Source organism: Hyla sarda, chromosome 1 (genome assembly GCF_029499605.1).
Source record: "Hyla sarda isolate aHylSar1 chromosome 1, aHylSar1.hap1, whole genome shotgun sequence".
Classification (NCBI taxonomy): domain Eukaryota; kingdom Metazoa; phylum Chordata; class Amphibia; order Anura; family Hylidae; genus Hyla; species Hyla sarda.
The window spans coordinates 38,513,143-38,533,253 of record NC_079189.1 but is presented as its reverse complement, the minus strand read 5'-3'; the positions used below and the strand labels follow the sequence as shown (position 1 = coordinate 38,533,253).

The 20,111-nt window shown below is 47.0% G+C and overlaps 1 protein-coding gene across 3 annotated transcripts in view; it reads left to right on the top strand.

The window, feature by feature from the left end:
* LOC130337968 (octopamine receptor-like) overlaps positions 1–20,111 on the top strand; it is a 123,283-nt gene that overhangs the window by 44,000 nt on the left and 59,172 nt on the right. For all 3 annotated transcript variants that reach the window (XM_056553978.1, XM_056553968.1, XM_056553969.1), the window contains exon 3: positions 16,027–16,314. In XM_056553978.1, coding sequence (XP_056409953.1) covers positions 16,043–16,314 — 272 coding nt within the window. In that variant the 5' untranslated portion in view covers positions 16,027–16,042. The remainder of the gene's footprint in view (positions 1–16,026; positions 16,315–20,111) is intronic.

Here is a 20,111-nt window from a genome sequence, read left to right as displayed (position 1 = left end):
TGGTGACACTAGCGGTGACAATATGGGTGACAATATTGGTGACACAGTGCCCGACCAGTCCCAGCCAGGAGCCACTGAGGGGAACAGGGAGGTCACTGAGAGGGTTGTGGCCATGTCTTCTTCTGCCCCAGCATCAATAAATCCGCAGAAGAGACGGAAAAAAGATAAAACCAGTCGTAAGCCTGAGGAGGGATGGACCACTGTCCAAAAACCCTCCAAAAAGAAAGTAGACCCCGAGTCAGGTGTCATGTCCATCACAAATAGGTACAGTGTCCTATCAGAGTCAGACGTTGAGGAAGAGATGGAGAGGGAGCTAAAGAGAGTGATAGAGGAATTTAATGAAGACCAAGAGGGTGATCCCCCCACAAAAAAGAGACCCCCACGAGATAAACGTCTGTCCGAATCGGACATGGAAACAGGTGGTCAGCAGGAGGGCTCAGACTCAGATCTGTGATGATGGGGGTGACATCTCTGCTTCTTCTGCTTTCCTTTGTTATGATGGCCGACTTTACCCTTAAAGTGTTCTCCAGTAATGTGAACAGTGTCAGAGTGAGGAGGACCAGACACGTCGTATATGACCATCTAAAGTCTATTGATGCTGACATCTTCTTCTTACAGGAGACACGTTTAAATACTCAAGGACTGTTACGTGAAGCAGAGCGTGAATGGCGGTCTGGTCCATCCTTTTGGTCACTGGCTGTGGAACCAAGTGCCGGGGTCTCTATCCTGTTTACCACCAATGATGTAACTATACATAGGCTGACAGAGGTATTGATGGGAAGGTGCCTAATGCTGGAAGTTACTATACGGGGTAGAAGGCTCCGACTTATTAATATCTATGGTTCACAGACAGTGACTGAAAGGGTTAACCTTTATAATGAAGTGAAGCCATATCTCTTTACATCTGTCCCTGTCATCTTGGCTGGAGATTTTAATGCCTCCAGAACATCTAGTGACAGAACATCTAATAGACCTCTAACCCGAGACTCCAAGGTCTTAAACAGCATCATTCTACAGGCTGGGTTGTCAGATGTGTTTGTGCAGGGTGGTCGGAAGGCAAAGTTTACCTATTTTTGTGGTGGAAGAAGTAGTCGTATAGATTTAGCTCTGGTTAGTCCTACAGAGACCATTGGTGAGAAGGATGAGAAAGTCGTCCCTTATTCTGACCATCTGGCCTTATATTTCTGTTTGGGTGTCACACAGTGTCCTGAGACAGGTAGAGGGTTGTGGAGACTGAATTCCAGCCTATTAGAGGATCCTTCTGTGCAGAGACAGGTTCACTCTCTTATACAGGGTCAGCTAGAGCGGGTGGACTTCTATGATGATATGGCCGCCTGGTGGGAGGATGTCAAGGATGAGATCAGAACCCTCTTAAAGAGACTGTCAGTTATAAAGGGGAAGAGTAAGTATGGCCAGTATCTCAAGCTGCGGAAAGAATTGGAGTCACTGTATTCGGCGGGTGGGGACCAACAAAGGATAGACCGGCTGAAATCTGAGATAAGGCAGTATCAGTACAGCAGGTATACCTCCCTGGTTCTTGAAAGGGATTATGGGTCCTTAGGGTCTCCTGATCCCTTTGAGAATTGCCGGGAGCGGGTGGCAAATAAATCTGTCACCGGTCTCACTGACTCCCAGGGTGTTTTGCAGGAATCTCGGGAGGGTATCCTGGGGGTGGTGAGATCGTACTATGCTGACTTGTTTCAGAGGAAGGTTTTGGATAGAGACAAGATGACCCAATTCTTGGAGACAACTCCGCTCCCTGATACTAATGATTTGGACTTTTCTCCTTTGACAGCAGAATTGACGGTGGCAGAGGTCAAAGAGGCCATTGATAAGTTACATCTGAAGAAGGCACCAGGTCCAGATGGGATAACAGCAGAATTCTATAAGACATTCAGAGACCTCTTGGCTCCAATCCTCGTGGATGTTTACACAAATTGTCTAGAAAGTCACCTGATGCCTCCATCCATGAGAGTGTCCTCGCTGATTCTGCTGTCTAAAGGTAAAGAGCCGAGTGACATCAAGAACTGGAGGCCAATTGCCCTCTTGAATGTCGACAGGAAGATTCTGGCAAAAATCCTGTTTTCTAGGTTAGTTTGTCTGTCCCCGACACTGTTGGCAGGCTGTCAGTATGGCACAGTAAAAGGGCGGAACATCTCTGGGGCAGTGATCTCCTTAAGGGAGATGTTTGAGAGATGTAAAGCCCTGAGGTGTGGGAGATATGTTGTGAGTCTTGACCAGGCTAAAGCCTTTGACAGAGTAGATCACGAGTATCTATGGGCCACTTTGTCAAAGTACGGTATTCCGGGACAATTCATTGATTGGCTGAAGACTTTGTATTGTGAGGCTGAGAGCTTTCCTCTGATCAATGGTTGGCAGGGTGACACCTTCAGGGTTAAGGCGGGGGTGAGACAAGGTTGCCCACTGAGTCCGCTGCTGTATGTATTCGCCTTAGACCCGTTTCTGAGGTCACTGCAGGAGTGTGGTTTTCAGGGGGTGCCGGTCCCCCACTGCCTGCCCCTGAGTGTTGTTGCCTATGCGGATGATGTGACCATAGCGATATCTGAGCCTCGTGAGGTGGAGATGTTGTCTGCGGCCATCAAAAGTTACTCGGAGGCCTCAGGGTCTCTGGTCAACCTTGAGAAGAGTCAAGCTCTCTGGATATCTGATTCTGATCCAGACTTTGATCTGACCCAATTTGTGAGAGCCTCCTCCTATATTAAAATCCTAGGGGTCAAATTCGGGAGGGACGATAACGCCAAACTAAATTGGGAAGAGAAGTTGGAAGCCGGAAATGCAAAGGTTCAGCGATGGAAGAACTGGAGGCTGACCTATAGAGAAAGGGTTAAAATGTTGAAGACTTACCTGGTCCCCGTCTTCTTGTATGTCTCTGTTGTGTTTCCTTTGCCAGAATGTTTCTCCGCTCGGCTCTTTAGCCTGTTCTTCCAAATGTTCTGGGGGAACAGGTTGAACCTGATAAAAAGAGGGGTCACCTACCTACAGAGGAGAGAGGGTGGGTTGGATATGCTGAATCCAAGGGTGTTCTTTGACTCCATGTTTCTAAAAGTAAATTTTGGTTGCCTGGACTCAAACAACAGCTCCCTGTGGGCAAATAGTATCAGGGACTGGATATTGCCTTTTGCAGAGTCTTGGGTGCGAGGCGGCAGTCTCAAGAGGGGGAGATGGACGCGTGACTACCTCCCCCCGTACCTGGAATACGGGCTTAGATGTCTGAAGAGATGGCGCATTGAGAAGTCTTATATAGAGAGTAAGCCAAGGAAGGACCTATATGTGAGGATCTGTAGGGCTTTCTTCTGTTCTCCGCTTGCCTTGAGGGATTGTGTGACCAGCACTTTACAAGAAAGTCTTAGGTTCCTCAATGGGAAACGACTTCCCGCAAAGTTATTTGACATTGCTTGGCTGTCACTCCATGGGAGGCTCTTTGTCAGGGGTAATCTAAAATATCTAAGTGTCTCAGATAGGAACTGTCCTCTGGGTTGTCAGCAGTAGTGTTGAGCGGCATAGGCCATATTCGAATTCGCGAATATTCGCGAATATATGGACAAATATTCGTCATATATTCGCGGATATTCGCATATTCGTTATATTCTCGTTTTATTTTCGCATTTACGAAAATTCGCGTATGCGAACATTAACACATGTGAAAATTAGCACATACAAAATTAACATACGCGAAAATTCGCATATGCGAAAAATAGCATATGCGAATTTTCGCACGCCAGTCTCACACAGTAGTATTACAGCCTTCTTTACACCACACAAGCTGGAAGCAGAGATGGGTGATCACTGTGATGTGTACTGTGAAGAAAAAAACAAAAAAAAAACGAATATTCGTAATTACGAATATATAGCGCTATATTCGCGAAATTCGCGAATTCGCGAATATGCGATATTCGCGAATAATATTCGAATTGCGAATATTCGCGAGCAACACTAGTCAGCAGGAGGAGACGATGGAGCATTTCATATCTGACTGCAGGGCCGGGAGGAGGATATGGGAAGAAGTGTCCAGTAAGCTGAACATCCCATTACTGCAGAACCTGACGTATCCTGACATCATCTATGCTGTACCATCCAGTAACAGGACTGTAGACAGGGGGACTATGTACATAATAATTACTATCACTAAATATTACCATTGGCACATGAGAACTAGAGTGTCCATACACAATGAGCCATTCCACCACATCACAGCAGTAAGACAGATCAAGTCCAAGCTCCAGTGGGTAAAGTCATTAGAGATACGGAGGAACCAAAATAATGGGAAATTATGGAGGAATGTCTCTTTGGTTTAACACAGATGATGTGATGTTGTTGTTGTTTTATTTTTTTTTGTTTTTTTTTGTTTTTTTTCCCAGCAAATGTGGACTTTTTAAGTTTATTATGACTCTATATATACACTCTAGTTGAGTAGTCATTGTGTGTACAATGCTTGTTATTTTTGTTTTGTATTGTAAGAATATATTCTTTTTTGTATTTTTATGTTTGTTTTCACAATAAAAATTGCCTCCTATGTACAAGAATATAACTACTATAATACTGCATCCTATGCACAAGAATATAACTACTATAATGCAAAATGGAGAAAGAATAAAGGGCGTCATTCACTGGGATGCCGTGTCACGGAAACTTTATTTCCACGGTGCATGAAGACAGGGTATACACGGACGGATCGTACAGGGACGCAGCTAGTCAGCAATGAGCCAGGTAACAGCTGTTGCGCGTGCGTCAGCAAGCTTTATCCGACCCTACCTGTTCCGTTCCACCCTCACCGTATAAAGAGGCTCCTCCCGGTGACGTGTACAAAACAGTTGTACAGTCAAAAGGCATGGCTAAAAGTACAAAACGTTTACATAACAGACACAATAAATAAAACCTCAACTGACATAATGTAATCAACTTAGAGGAACACGCTATAATCCACTCTTTCATTAAGTCACAAGTTGCTAGCAGCTTTCAATTTAATAATCCATTTGGCATCAGTTTGAAGTAATAGTTTTCTTTTATCAATATTTTCTTTGCTGGCAACTTGTTCAATGCCTTGAAAAAGTAAAGTACTGCAGTTCCCTCCGTGGACAATATTCATATGCTCAATAAAGCAAGGAGAACTTTTTTTTATAACGAACAGACTAGACATGCTCTCTAAATCTAGTATTGAGAGAGCGTATAGTGCTGCCGATATAAAAATGGCCACAGGAGCGGCCGTCATAGTGTAAACCACCCATTGGGTCCTACAGGTAATAAGGCTACGTACATGAATTTCTTCACCTTCAATATAAGCAATTGTCCCTGGTCTTAGATTCTGGCACCAACTGCGCGCACCACATTTGTGGTTTCCTATCGGACCAGTTTTAGACAGCCAGTCAAAATTCTTAGACCTAGAGGAAAAATTGCTACTGTAACGACATCTCTGAGATTTTTACAGCACCGAAAGGCAATAAGGGGCTTATCATGCACCAGTTTACCCAGTTCTACGTCATTTTTAAAAAAATCAAGAACCAATTCTTATTTATAACAGATCTAATCGTCTTTTCCAGAGGACCAACTTTTTATGAAAAGGAAAAGCGAGGAGGGCCTGTAGTAGAATCATTATTCTTCCTCCTCTTCTTGTACAGGAGATTTCTCCTGTCCTGAGTAAAAGCTCTATCCAGAGCCTTGTCTAAGATGTCGTCTGGATACCCACGTGCCTCGAGTCTCTTCTTCAACTCTCCAGCCTGAAACAAAAACGACTCATCCGAACTATTTATGCGCTGTAGGCGTAAAAACTGCCCATATGGCAGAGAAGTCTTTTTATGTTCCGGATGATAGCTGGAGAACTGAAAAGGGGAGTTTGAGGCAGTGGGTTTTCTAAAGCTTGAAGTGGACAGACTGCCTTCCTTGACCTCCACTAAAACATCGAGAAATTCCATTTGTTTTGCATCTGTCTTGTGTGTGAACCTCAAGGTCATGTCATTGCTTCTGTTTAAATATTTAACAAAGTCCTCTAAGTCCGTCAGAGTGCCATCCCAGGCTATGAACACATCGTCCACAAACCTAAGATAGCACTTGACAGGCCTGAGGAAAAAATTCCTTTCAGTGAAAATGAACCTGCTCTCAAAAGATGCAAAATATAAGTTTGCAAAAGTGCCCATACCCACACCCCCGATTTGGGTATACCAGGTATCATCAAACTGAAATGAATTTCATACTAAGCACAAAGGAGAGAGCCTCGCATATAAATTGTATGGTCCTATTGGTTTTGTTAGAGTGGGACAATATTTCACGTACACACTCAACCCCTAATTCTTGTGGTATACTAGTATAAAGGCTTTCTATATCTATAGAAGCCAAAACCATATCCTCAAACCATGGTGAATCCTGTAAACATGTTATAAATTGATTAGTATCCTTAACCAGCAATGGCACTTCTTGCAAAAGGAGTCACAGTAACCATTCCAAATATTTGGAAAGAGGTTCTGTGACTGAGCCCCTCCAGGAGACTATGGTTCTCCGGGGGAGGGGGGGCTGCAAGGGTCTTATGAACCTTTGGAAAGATGTACCATCGCGGGCAGGAAGGGAATAGGGGAATGAGTTTCTCAGCCCTTTTCTTGGATAGAACGCCAGATTCTACATTTTTTCTAAGGAGAGACTGAAGATTATATTTGATTTTTAAGGTGGGATTACTCTGCAGCCTCTGGTAGGTTTGTGGATCGCTGAGACGTCGCAATGCCTCACCTAAGTAATACTCGGTAGGCATCACGACAGCATTGCCACCTTTGTCAGATTTCTAATTCACAATGTTTTATAGTATCTACCAGCTTATCAGGACTGCCATTCATCCACACCGCATATGCGTGCATGTTTACTGCTGTGCAGAATCTGATCTTGAGTGGGACATTAGGGGAGGCATGCCGACTGCTTGGACTCTGTTTGTTTCTATTGTGAATTCTTTAACTGGTCAGAGCACACCCCGTTTCGCGTTCACACCATATACTTACGGATTATAATGGAATCGGATGATTCTTCCAGCAGCCTACCTGAAGTGCCGGACGAAGGGACGTCAGCAACTTTTTAAATCAATGTAACACCAATGACATGCTCCAAGTTATGAGCGTTAAGAACCTTGAATTTAAAGTGTTGTCATTGGCTGAGAAAGAAACTCACTATTTTTGGACTGTCAGTTCCTTAAGATCGTATAACGAGTGCGAAAGAGTCCCAAGAGAACTGATAAATTTTAAGGAACCTTTCGCAATTCGCTGACCATCCCGATTTTGTGCAGGAATGGAAAAGGATACATGTAGAGTACTCTTTGCAAGAGTACACAAAAATAGCTGAAGAATTAATGAGAGCAAAGACAGAGCTCAGAGCACGAGGATCAATAGAAAGATATGTGTATCCGGCATAAACTGGATTACGATGCAGACAGGGCATTCCCTCCAGGGGGAGCAAGACGTTAGCGACCCAGACGTGCTCGGGGCAATAATAATAGATGGAAAATATCAGATTATTGGATGATTGAGTCCGACTCAAGCGGCAATGAGGGACATCAAAAGAAAAAAGAAAGTGGGACTTTTCCCTCTAATTTAGATATGGCGGCTATAAGCAACAACAAAAATTCTGGTGAAAGCTCCTCTACTGTCTCTTTAGGAGGAAATCCAGAAGGGGATCGAGAAGAAAGAAACAATGTGGAACCTGCAAGGCCAAAAAGGAATCCACAGAGAAAGGAAAAAGTAACTTGGACACTTGTGCCGCCATCAACCTCTCAAATGAAGCATTAGATCCTGATACCATTTCACTCCTGTTTAGGGGACTTAACTTCTGTGAAACAGAAGAATTTGATATTGTGGATTTTGAAGTGGACTTGTTCACGTCAATTAGGAAATTAAATCTAAAAAAGATATTTTCGAATAAAGAATGTCCTCAAAACCAGCTAGAGGGAGAAATTCTGGCAGTAATAGGCCCTTTGGGATTTAGCATTCTTAAAAATGCCACTCATGCAGAGTTGGAATGTTTAGATAATCTGATAGATCTACAGGAGTCAGGAGATAGCGTACACCAGGATACTACTGATTATGTATTATTTGATTAATTCAAGGGGGGGCGTTAAATCTTCTTTTTTCCCCAAATTACTCCAGGCAGTAACCTTGATCTCTTTCATAATAAGGTGTTACAGGAGGTTAAGTCACTAATTTATGTAAAGTTTCTCTGCAACCTCAGTGGTGGGGAAAGATCGGCCTTGAACCACCTTAAGAGTAGAAAAGATGTCGTGATTAAGAAATCCGACAAAGGTGGCAATGTTGTCGTGATGCCCACCGAGTATTACTTAGGTGAGGCATTGCGTCAACTCAGCGATGCACAAACCTACAAGAGGCTGCAGAGTAACCCCACCTTAAAAATCTAATCTAATTATTCAGTCTCTCCTTAGAAAACATGTAGAATCTGGCGTTCTATACAAGAAAAGGGCTGAGAATCTAATTTCCCCATTCCCTTCCTGCCCGCAATGGTACTTCTGGTTCATAAGACCTTGCCGACTGCTTGGACTCTGTTTCTATAACTACTATAATACTGCCTCCTATGTACAAGAATATAACTACTATAATGCTGCATCCTATGTACAAGAATTTAACTATTATAATACTGCATCCTATGTACAAGAATATACTACTATAATACTGCTCCTATTGACAAGAATAGAACTACTATATTCTTTGTCTTATGGGACAGTATGCTTAGGGCCCTATTACATTGCACTGTTCAATTTGCCCTAGCGAATGCAAAGTAAGTGTGACACTCACCTTTCAGAAGACAGGAACCCCAGTGGATGTGGATCCGCTGGACCTGTGTGGCAGCTGACTTCAACCGTACCAGGGGGCGGAGTCTAAGGTGCCAATGATTTTCACCAGAGCCCGCCACAAAGCGGGATGGACTTGCTGCGGCAGGTGGCACCCAGGTCGCTACCCCTGGCATGGCTCGACCACACAGGCAGCTGTGGAGATGCGAGGCACAGGAGGGGTAAAGCAGCTTGTAGTCTTGATAGCAGAAGGTTAGGGCAGGTGGCACGGTTATGTAGTCAGGACGTATCAGGAGGTCAATAGGCAGGTGGCAGAGAAGCAAGGTCGGGTCACAAAGCAAAGGATCAGATACACGGCAAGGCAGAATCAGGAATGCTTTCTCCCAGGCTCAAGGCAAAAAAGATCCGGCAGGGGAGTGAGGAGGGTGGAGGAATATATAAATGAGCCACAGGTGAATCACACTAATGAGCGCACTGTCCCTTTAAATCTTAAAGCTTCGGAGCAGTGAGGCAGAGGCTGGGGCAGGAGAAGCACCAGGTGGGTGACGGACTGGGGCTCTTATGCGGGCGCATCCCGCCATACAAGTCCAAGCCGCAGGTAATGGGACCATGCGCTCACGGCCAGCGTGTGCGGCCGGAACGCATAACGTAACAGTAAGCGGCTATGCATACAGTGTATGCATTGCTGCTCACCACATTACATAATACATTCACGAGGACAGTAAGTGTCCCTGCTATTGGCAACATAGTGGAAGTGTCACGATTCGGCTGGCTGGAGGTGGATCCTCTGTGCCAGAGAGGGATTGGCGTGGACCGTGTTGGTGGACCGGTTCTAAGTTGCTACTGGTATTCACCAGAGCCCGCCGCAAAGCGGGATGGTCTTGCAGCGGCGGTAGCAACCAGGTCGTATCCACCAGCAATGGCTCAACCTCTCTGACTGCTGAAGATAGGCGCGGTACAAGGGAGTAGACAAGAGCAAGGTCGGACGTAGCAGAAGGTCAGGGCAGGCAGCAAGGGTCGTAGTCAGGGGCAACGGCAGGAGGTCTGGAACACAGGCTAGGAACACACAAGGAAACGCTTTCACTGGCACAATGGCAACAAGATCCGGCGAGGGAGTGCAGGGGAAGTGAGGTATAAGTAGGGAGTGCACAGGTGAACACACTGATTAAGCCTGCTGCGCCAATCAGTGGCGCAGTGGCCCTTTGAATTGCAGAGACCCGGCGCGCGCGCGCCCTAAGGAGCGGGGCCGCGCGCGCCGGGACAAGACAGACGGGGAACGAGTCAGGTACGGGAGCCGGGATGCGCATCGCGAGCGGGCGCCTCCCGCATCGCGAATCGCATCCCGGCTGAGAGAGATATTGCAGCGCACCCGGTCAGCAGGTCTGACCGGGGCGCTGCAATTGCGAGGATGCTGCGAGCGCTCCGGGGAGGAGCGGGGACCCGGAGCGCTCGGCGTAACAGAACCCCCCCCCCCCTTGGGTCTCCCCCTCTTCTTGGAGCCTGAGAACCTGAGGACAAGACTTTTGTCTAGGATGTTGTCCTCAGGTTCCCAGGATCTCTCTTCTGGGCCACAGCCTTCCCAATCCACCCAAAAAATTTTTTTTCCTCTGACCGTCTTGGAGGCCAGAATCTCCTTCACGGAGAAGACGTCAGAAGAACCGGAAACAGAAGTGGGAGAAACAAGTTTGGGAGAGAAGCGGTTAATGGTGAGTGGTTTAAGGAGAGAGACATGGAAGGCATTGGGAATACGAAGAGAAGGAGGAAGAAGGAGTTTGTAAGAGACAGGGTTAATCTGGCACAAGACTTTGAAAGGACCAAGATAGCGTGGTCCCAGTTTGTAACTGGGGACACGAAAGCGGACATATTTAGCGGAGAGCCATACCTTGTCTCCGGGAGCAAAAATGGGGGGAGTTCTTCTTTTCTTATCGGCAAATCTTTTCATCCGGGATGAAGCCTGTAAAAGAGAATTTTGGGTCTCTTTCCATATGGTGGAAAGATCACGAGTCACTTCATCCACAGCGGGCAAACCAGAGGGCAAGGGAGTAGGGAGGGGGGGAAGAGGGTGACGGCCGTACACCATGAAAAATGGGGACTTAGCAGAAGATTCGCAGACTCTGAAGTTGTAAGAGAATTCGGCCCATGGTAGAAGATCTGCCCAGTCATCCTGGCGGGAGGAAACAAAATGCCGTAAATAGTCACCCAGGACCTGATTAATTCTTTCTACTTGCCCATGGGATTGGGGATGATAAGAAGAAGAGAAGTTTAATTTGATCTTGAGCTGTTTACAGAGGGCCCTCCAGAATTTAGACACGAATTGGACGCCTCTATCCGAGACGATATGCGTGGGCAAACCGTGAAGGCGAAAAATGTGTACAAAAAATTGCTTTGCCAACTGAGGCGCTGAAGGAAGACCAGGAAGAGGAATAAAATGTGCCATCTTGGAAAATCGATCAACGACCACCCAAACAACTGTGTTGCCACGGGATGAGGGCAAGTCTGTAATAAAGTCCATACCAATCTGTGACCAAGGCTGTTCGGGGACAGGCAGAGGATGAAGGAGGCCAGCAGGCTTCTGGCGAGGAGTCTTATCCCGGGCACAGACAGTACAGGCCCGTACAAAATCAACAACATCCGTCTCCAGAGTCGGCCACCAATAAAAACGAGAGATGAGTTGCAAGGATTTTTTGATGCCCGCATGGCCTGCGAGGTGGGAGGAGTGTCCCCATTTGAGAATCCCGAGACGCTGGCGTGGAGAAACGAAGGTCTTCCCTGGAGGAGTTTGCCTGATGGAGGCTGGAGAAGTGGAGATCAGACAGTCAGGAGGAATGATGTGTTGCGGAGAGACCTCTACTTCAGAGGCATCAGAAGAACGAGAGAGGGCATCGGCCCTAATGTTCTTGTCAGCAGGGCGAAAATGAATTTCAAAGTTAAAACGGGCAAAGAACAATGACCACCTGGCCTGGCGAGGGTTCAGTCGTTGGGCAGACTGGAGATAGAAGAGATTCTTGTGATCAGTGTATATGATAACTGGAAATTTTGATCCCTCCAGCAGGTGCCTCCATTCCTCAAGCGCCAATTTAATGGCCAGTAGTTCTCGATCCCCGATGGAGTAGTTTCTCTCAGCCGGAGAGAAGGTCCTAGAAAAAAAAACGCAAGTAACAGCATGCCCGGAAGAATTTTTTTGTAGAAGGACAGCTCCAGCTCCCACTGAGGAGGCATCTACCTCCAATAGGAAGGGTTTAGATGGGTCAGGTCTGGAGAGCACGGGAGCAGAAGAAAAGGCAGACTTGAGATGTTTAAATGCGTCTTCCGCTTGGGGAGACCAGGACTTGGGATTGGCATTTTTCTTGGTTAAAGCCACGATAGGAGCCACAATAGTGGAAAAGTGTGGAATAAATTGTCTGTAATAATTGGCGAACCCCAAAAAACGTTGGATAGCACGGAGTCCGGAGGGGCGTGGCCAATCTAAGACGGCAGAGAGTTTATCTGGGTCCATTTGTAGTCCCTGGCCAGAGACCAAGTATCCTAGGAAAGGAAGAGATTGACATTCAAAGAGACATTTCTCCATTTTGGCATAAAGTTGATTGTCCCGAAGTCTCTGAAGAACCATGCGGACATGCTGGCGGTGTTCTTCTAAGTTGGCAGAAAAAATCAGAATATCGTCCAGATAAACCACAACACAGGAATATAGGAGATCACGAAAAATGTCATTAACAAAGTCTTGGAAGACGGCAGGGGCGTTGCACAGGCCAAAGGGCATGACCAGATACTCAAAGTGTCCATCTCTGGTGTTAAATGCGGTCTTCCATTCATCCCCCTCCCTGATGCGGATGAGATTATAAGCCCCTCTTAAGTCCAGTTTGGTAAAGATGTGGGCACCTTGTAGGCGATCAAAGAGTTCCGAGATAAGAGGTAAGGGGTAGCGGTTTTTTACCGTGATTTTATTAAGTCCGCGGTAATCAATGCAAGGACGTAGGGAGCCATCTTTTTTGGACACAAAAAAAAATCCAGCTCTGGCAGGAGAGGAGGACTTGCGGATAAACCCCTTTTTAAAATTTTCCTGGATGTACTCTGACATGGCAAGAGTCTCTGGAGCAGACAGAGGATAGATTCTGCCCCGGGGTGGAGTAGTACCCGGGAGGAGGTCAATAGGACAGTCATAAGGCCTGTGAGGAGGTAAAGTCTCAGCTTGCTTTTTGCAAAAAATGTCAGCATAGTCCATATAAGCCTTAGGAAGACCGGATACAGGGGGAACCACAGGGTCACGGCAGGGTGTACAGGGAACCGGTTTAAGACAGTCCTTGTGACAAGAAGTACCCCAGTTCTTGATTTCTCCTGTGGACCAATCAAGGGTTGGGGAATGGCGTTGAAGCCACGGTAATCCAAGAAGAATTTCAGAAGTGCAGTTGGAGAGGACCAAAAATTAAATTTTTTCGTGATGAGGTCCGATGCACATTAGGAGAGGTTCCGTGCGGTAACGCACGGTACAGTCCAATTTTCATTGTTAACAGAATTGATGTAGAGGGGTCTGGCGAGACTGGTCACCGGGATGTTGAACCTGTTGATGAGAGAGGCCAAAATATCCTGCAGATCCGGAATCCAAGAAGGCCATAGCAGAGAAGGAGAAGGTAGAGGAAGATATCCGCACAGGCACAGTAAGGCGTGGAGAAGCAGAGTTGACATCAAGAACTGTCTCACCTTTGTGTGGAGTCTGCGTACGTCTTTCAAGGCGGGGAGGACGGATAGGACAATCCTTCAAGAAGTGTTCGGTACCGCCACAGTACAGGCACAGATTCTCCATGCGGCGTCGTGTCCTCTCTTGAGGTGTCAAGCGAGACCGGTCAACTTGCATAGCCTCCACGGCGGGAGGCACAGGAACGGATTGCAGAGGACCAGAGGAGAGAGGAGCCGGGGAGAGAAACCGCCTCGTGCGAACAAAGTCCATATCCTGGCGGAGCTCCTGACGCCTTTCGGAAAAACGCATGTCAATGCGGGTGGCAAGATGAATAAGTTCATGCAGGTTAGCAGGAATTTCTCGTGCGGCCAGCACATCTTTAATGTTGCTGGATAGGCCTTTTTTAAAGGTCGCGCAGAGGGCCTCATTATTCCAGGATAATTCGGAGGCAAGAGTACGGAATTGGATGGCGTACTCGCCAACAGAAGAATTACCCTGGACCAGGTTCAGCAGGGCAGTCTCAGCAGAAGAGGCTCGGGCAGGTTCCTCAAAGACACTTCGAATCTCCGTGAAGAAGGAGTGTACAGAGGCAGTGACAGGGTCATTGCGGTCCCAGAGCGGTGTGGCCCATGACAGAGCTTTCCCAGACAGAAGGCTGACTACGAAAGCCACCTTAGACCTTTCAGTAGGAAACTGGTCCGACATCATCTCCAAGTGCAGGGAACATTGCGAAAGAAAGCCACGGCAAAACTTAGAGTCCCCATCAAATTTATCCGGCAAGGATAATCTTAGGCCGGAAGCGGCCACTCGCTGTGGAGGAGGTGCAGGAGCTGGCGGAGGAGATTGTTGCTGGAGCTGTGGTAATAACTGCTGTAGCATCACGGTCAGTTGAGACAGCTGGTGGCCTTGTTGCGCTATCTGTTGCGACTGCTGGGCGACCACCGTGGTGAGGTCGGTGACAACTGGCAGCGGGACTTCAGCGGGATCCATGGCCGGATCTACTGTCACGATTCGGCTGGCTGGAGGTGGATCCTCTGTGCCAGAGAGGGATTGGCGTGGACCGTGTTGGTGGACCGGTTCTTAGTTGCTACTGATATTCACCAGAGCCCGCCGCAAAGCGGGATGGTCTTGCAGCGGCGGTAGCAACCAGGTCGTATCCACCAGCAACGGCTCAACCTCTCTGACTGCTGAAGATAGGCGCGGTACAAGGGAGTAGACAAGAGCAAGGTCGGACGTAGCAGAAGGTCAGGGCAGGCAGCAAGGGTCGTAGTCAGGGGCAACGGCAGGAGGTCTGGAACACAGGCTAGGAACACACAAGGAAACGCTTTCACTGGCACAATGGCAACAAGATCCGGCGAGGGAGTGCAGGGGAAGTGAGGTATAAGTAGGGAGTGCACAGGTGAACACACTGATTAAGCCTGCTGCGCCAATCAGTGGCGCAGTGGCCCTTTAAATTGCAGAGACCCGGCGCGCGCGCGCCCTAAGGAGCGGGGCCGCGCGCGCCGGGACAAGACAGACGGGGAACGAGTCAGGTACGGGAGCCGGGATGCGCATCGCGAGCGGGCGCCTCCCGCATCGCGAATCGCATCCCGGCTGAGAGAGATATTGCAGCGCACCCGGTCAGCAGGTCTGACCGGGGCGCTGCAATTGCGAGGATGCTGCGAGCGCTCCGGGGAGGAGCGGGGACCCGGAGCGCTCGGCGTAACAGGAAGAATATCGGTCCCGTGGTCCCGAGAAAAAAGAGAAGTGCTTCTGTGGGCGCTCACCTCCGTCACAGATGTAGTCCGTCACAGGTATGTGGAAGTTTCCGAGAACTTGGTAAAATAAAACCGCTTGGACACGGATGTATTTTGGAAAATAAAAAGAAGGTTTATTCCTTCAGCATGCAATACAGCAACGCGTTTCGAGGGGCAGGGACCCCCTCTTCATCAGCCTGTATTCGCCAAAACAGTAAAAATTCCTACTTCTTTTTTTCCTTTGACAATTGTGCTAGCTTTGTTCACCAGAAAAAAATTACTTTTATAAATACTTTACTTACCTAGAACAGAGATGTGTTTTGGCTTGTAAGGTCCGCAGCCTGGCACAGGTGGTGCCATTGTGCATTAATGTCATTATGTTGTCATTGTGCCGCCTTAGCTGGGATCCTGGCACCTTGTAGGCAACAGGCTCAAGGCTGCTTGTTGCTCCAAGACTGGGCATGGAAGGGAACGTATGGCTCTCTGCTCTGCCACGGGTCCCAGCTGTATCATTGTCCTGAGGACACAGTTGATTTGGCCAGAGTTCACATACAGACCGGTGGCCATCTGTTTATGATGGTGTTACCATAGACGGGTGCTAGTCAATGTGTGAGGTGCTGTCACTTTCAGAAGCTTCTGTTCTTCGGGTTATGTAACTAGGACACATATGCTGCTTGGTAATAACTTCATCTTTTCTATCTTCCGATTGGACATAAACCAGTCTCTCGAGTCTTTACTGAGCTGCTATAAAAGAGCATCGGATATCACAGCACAGAACAAATTCATTCCTGAAAGATCAATTTTCTGCCTCTTTTGTATTCTAGGACATAAAAGCTGAAAATGCCGATGGACAAAAATGTGTCATTGACCACCAACTTCTCTTTTGGCACCTCGGTGATGAGAAGAGACGGCAATAAGACATCTGAGATTGCTCCTCAGCAGGTGGTGGTCGGGATGTTATTGACTGTTATCGATCTGGTCACCTTCTTGGGGAATACAGTGGTTTTCATTTGCCCTGCAGTGGAAAAAAAATTAAGGACCGTGACCTACATGTTCATCATGTCCCTGGCTATGGCGGACCTCCTGGTGGCTTGTCTAGTTATGCCTTTTAGGTAAGAATTTTCTTCTATTCTGTATCATAGTATTGACTTCTTTACTTTCAAGCTTTTGCTTCGAGGAGATCAGGATTCACGAATGCTTTGAGATTCCCGGTGCAAAAATTTTTTTTTAAATCAACTGATGCCAGAAAGTTAAACAGATTTTTAAATAACTTCTATAAAAAAAAATCTTAATCCTTCTAGTACTTATCAGCTGCTGTATGCTACACAGGAAGTTCTTTTCTTTTTGATTTTCCTTTCTGTCTGTCCACAGTGCTCTCTGCTGTTACCTCTGTCCATTTCAGGAAATGTCCAGAGCAGGGTAGGTTTGCTATGGGGATTTTCTCCTGCTCCGGGCAGTTCCTGACATGGACAGAGGTGTCAGGAGATAGCACTGTGGTCACACAGAAAAGAAATTCAAAAAGAAAAGAACTTCCTCTGGAGCATACAGCAGCTGATAAGTACTGGAAGGATTAAGATTTTTTAATAGAAGTAATTAAAGGGGAAGGAGAAGTATGCTCTGGTTTATGCCCTATAAGGGAATTTAGATATAATAGGGGAGGATGGGAGGCATCCTTCTCTAAACTTGTGGGCAAATGCAATGTAAACACACAAATAGGAGGTCCTGCTTATCCTATATTGCATACACGCCCTAAGAAGCCTGCAGCAGCATGGAAAGCATTATAGAGCACTAGTGAACAGTCTGTTCTGTGAATCAAACCGTGGAATTAGATATTTTACCCACTATGTAGTCTCTCTATATATAGACATTCTATGCTATCTTTCCACTCCCCCTCTCATCTCTCTTCACCCCTCCCTTTCCTATAGACTTGAATTGGCAGCTAGTAATTTGATCTCACACTGAGCTGCAGGTCATTTTGTAAATACAGGACAGAATTGAGCTGTTAGGAATCATCTAGGGCAGTGTTCTCAAACTGTGGCCCTCCCGATGTTGCAAAACTTCAACTCCCAGAATGCCAAGACAGCCAACGGCTGTCTGGGCATGCTAGGAGTTGAAGTTTTGTAACATCTGGAGGGCCACAGTTTGAGACCATTCATCTAGGATATCAAATGGAAGGAAGTTGTTTGAAACCATAGTAACAATTTAAAGGGTTGATAAGTGAAGGCAAGCCCATTGAGAAGGGCACAAAAACAGCACAAAAACCTTGAAACAATGATGCTCCGCTCATCATTATATCTTAGTCTACAGGAAACTGAAATAATGTATATTCTATTACTTGTTGGAGTCTGCAAACTGGAGAGCAGCTGAAAGTGAACCTGGGTTTTCAACAAATTTTTTTTTAAATGTTCTGTCCTTACATGCTTATTGTTCCCTGTGTCCCTAAATCCATAGATTTGCCCTATTATGTTGCAATTCTCCCAGGTGTTACTCTCAGTACAATGCCCCTTCTCTTCTTACCTACTCTGTTTTCCAGTGGGTGTGACCCTCTCCGTCAGCACTGTTCTATGTTGTACTTCCTCCCCTTACTTCCCACACTGCCTATAACTATAGCCGCACAAAAATGTATGTATTACACTGGCTTTTCACTTGTTTTCCATGGCTCTGTGTGTTCTTTATGCAATGCAGACTGTCTGCTTGATCAGTTATCAGCATAAAAAACTGCATTCTATGCAGAAGACAGAGTCATTTTAGACAATATGCAATGTCCTTGGTCTGAGCTGTTATTGAGGAGATGGTGTTGTACGGTCAGCTCGCCCGGCTTGATGTTGGGGATGGATTGGGAGCTTCTCCGCAGGCTACTTTGGTGAGGGTGTGATGAGGGCAGATGGAAATACCCTAGGGGAAGATGGCATTAACCCCTTGTGTTCGCGTGGTTTATCCTCTACACCACCTGAAGGTATAACGCTGGATCCTGGGCTAGGCACGGGGGCAAAAAATGATTCCAACGCCAAGTTACGGAACAACGGCAACTTTACTGAGTCAGACAGATATAACAGTCTATACAGCTTGGCTAGGCCCAAGGAGGTGACCAGTGACTTTAGAGACCACAGGACTTGCTGGGACTTATGGTGGACTTGGACAATTTGATACAGGGCCACGCTGACTTGAGGCTGATTGACTGAGATTGACTATGACAGACTTTACCTCGTTTGTAGCTTACCAGGTTTTGACTTGGACCCGGGGGGGGGGGGGGGGGGGGGGTAGTGCACTTGTGGCTGCGTGATAGACTTTAGGCCTCTTTAGGACACCAGACACTCTCTCCAGACTTGACCTCACTGTAGCTCAGCAGAGACTCGGCAGGGCCGCCATCAGGGCAGTACAGGCAGTGCTGCCGTTAGGGGCCCGGACCAGAATAGGGGCCCGCTGCTGCCGACTCTTTCACCCCCCTCCTCCCACACTCCACGGAGCATGTCAGTAAAGAGAATAAGCTCCTTGCAAAGCAGCAGGGCTTGTTCTTTTTACTGAGCTAAAATCACGAGGCCCATCCTCTCCCCCCTGCCATGCCTAGACTCTGCAGAGCCTACCTGCTTAGAAGTTCTGGGGATCAACTCTTACACTTACACATACAGGCAGGAAGATGTACCTGAGCCCCTCACCTTTCTCCTACGCCCCTCCCCCACCCAGGCCTCCTGCTGTATACAGCTCGGCAGTCGGGGAATAGGAGGAGGGGAGGGCTGCAAGGTGCACAGTCTGAAGTGAAACTGAAACTGGAAGTCACACAAGATATGGACCCCCCCCCCCCCCCGGAGCTGCTCAATCCTACCTAAAAAGTAGGTGTGTATATACTTTTTTTTTGTGTGCTGGTAATGTGTAGGAACGCCAAATATATTAAATGGTCGCAGAGCAATTTTGTGCAGGTCACATCTTCTGAAATTTCTCTCTTCACATGCACCAAAAAGCTAAGCTAAGTCTTAGAGACTTTTCAGTGGCTTTGCGCCTTTTCACAAAAAGGTGCAGTTGATAAAACCCATCCATATCATGAGTATTGCCAAAATCTGCAGAAATGTGTTCACCAAAAGGCACAAATAAACCCTGCTTGCGCCTTTTTTGCGCATTTTCTAGACACAAAAAACAGTCTAAAGACAATGATAAATGTCGTCCGTTGAGCCTAATCTTGTGTGTATATCTGTTAGCATTATGAATGTATATGTAATGTGCATGTGTTTGTATCTGTGCAATGTTTGTCTATGTATGGATTTATGTGGGGCACTGGGTATATGGGGGCTCTCTTCAGGAGACTGGGAAAGCTGTGTGACAGGCAGTACACAGTATAGGGCACCCACTACTTCCCCAGCTTTATGTACTGCCTGTCAGCCAGCTTTCCCACACTCCTGAAGGGAATATCTGTCTGGTGAAGCAGCCATATTGGAGAGGAGACATGGAGTGAAGTAACAGATGTCACACTAGTACTATACACCAGTCACACCATTATATACACCAGTGTTCTGCTTTTTCAGGAGTCTTATAAAGCCGGGGAAGTACTGTAAGTCCGGCACTAAGACTCCTTTAAAGGGGTATTCCACTGGCCAGGGTTTGGAACATTTAGTTCCGAATGCTGTGCATGTGCTGCGGGGGTTGGCCACACATGCAAGTCTATGGGGAGGGTGTGACGGCCACCACGCCCCCTCCCATAGACTTGCATTGAGGGGGCGTGACCTCACAGGGGGCATAGCCAACCACTAAATGTTTCAAACGTTGGCCAGTGGAGTACCCCTTTAAAGGAGTCTTAGTGCAGGACTTTCAGTACTTCCCAAGCTTTATAAGACTCATGAATAGCAGAATACTAGTGTGACATCTGGTACTTAATGTCTCCAATATAGCTGCTTCACCAGACAAATATACTCTTCAG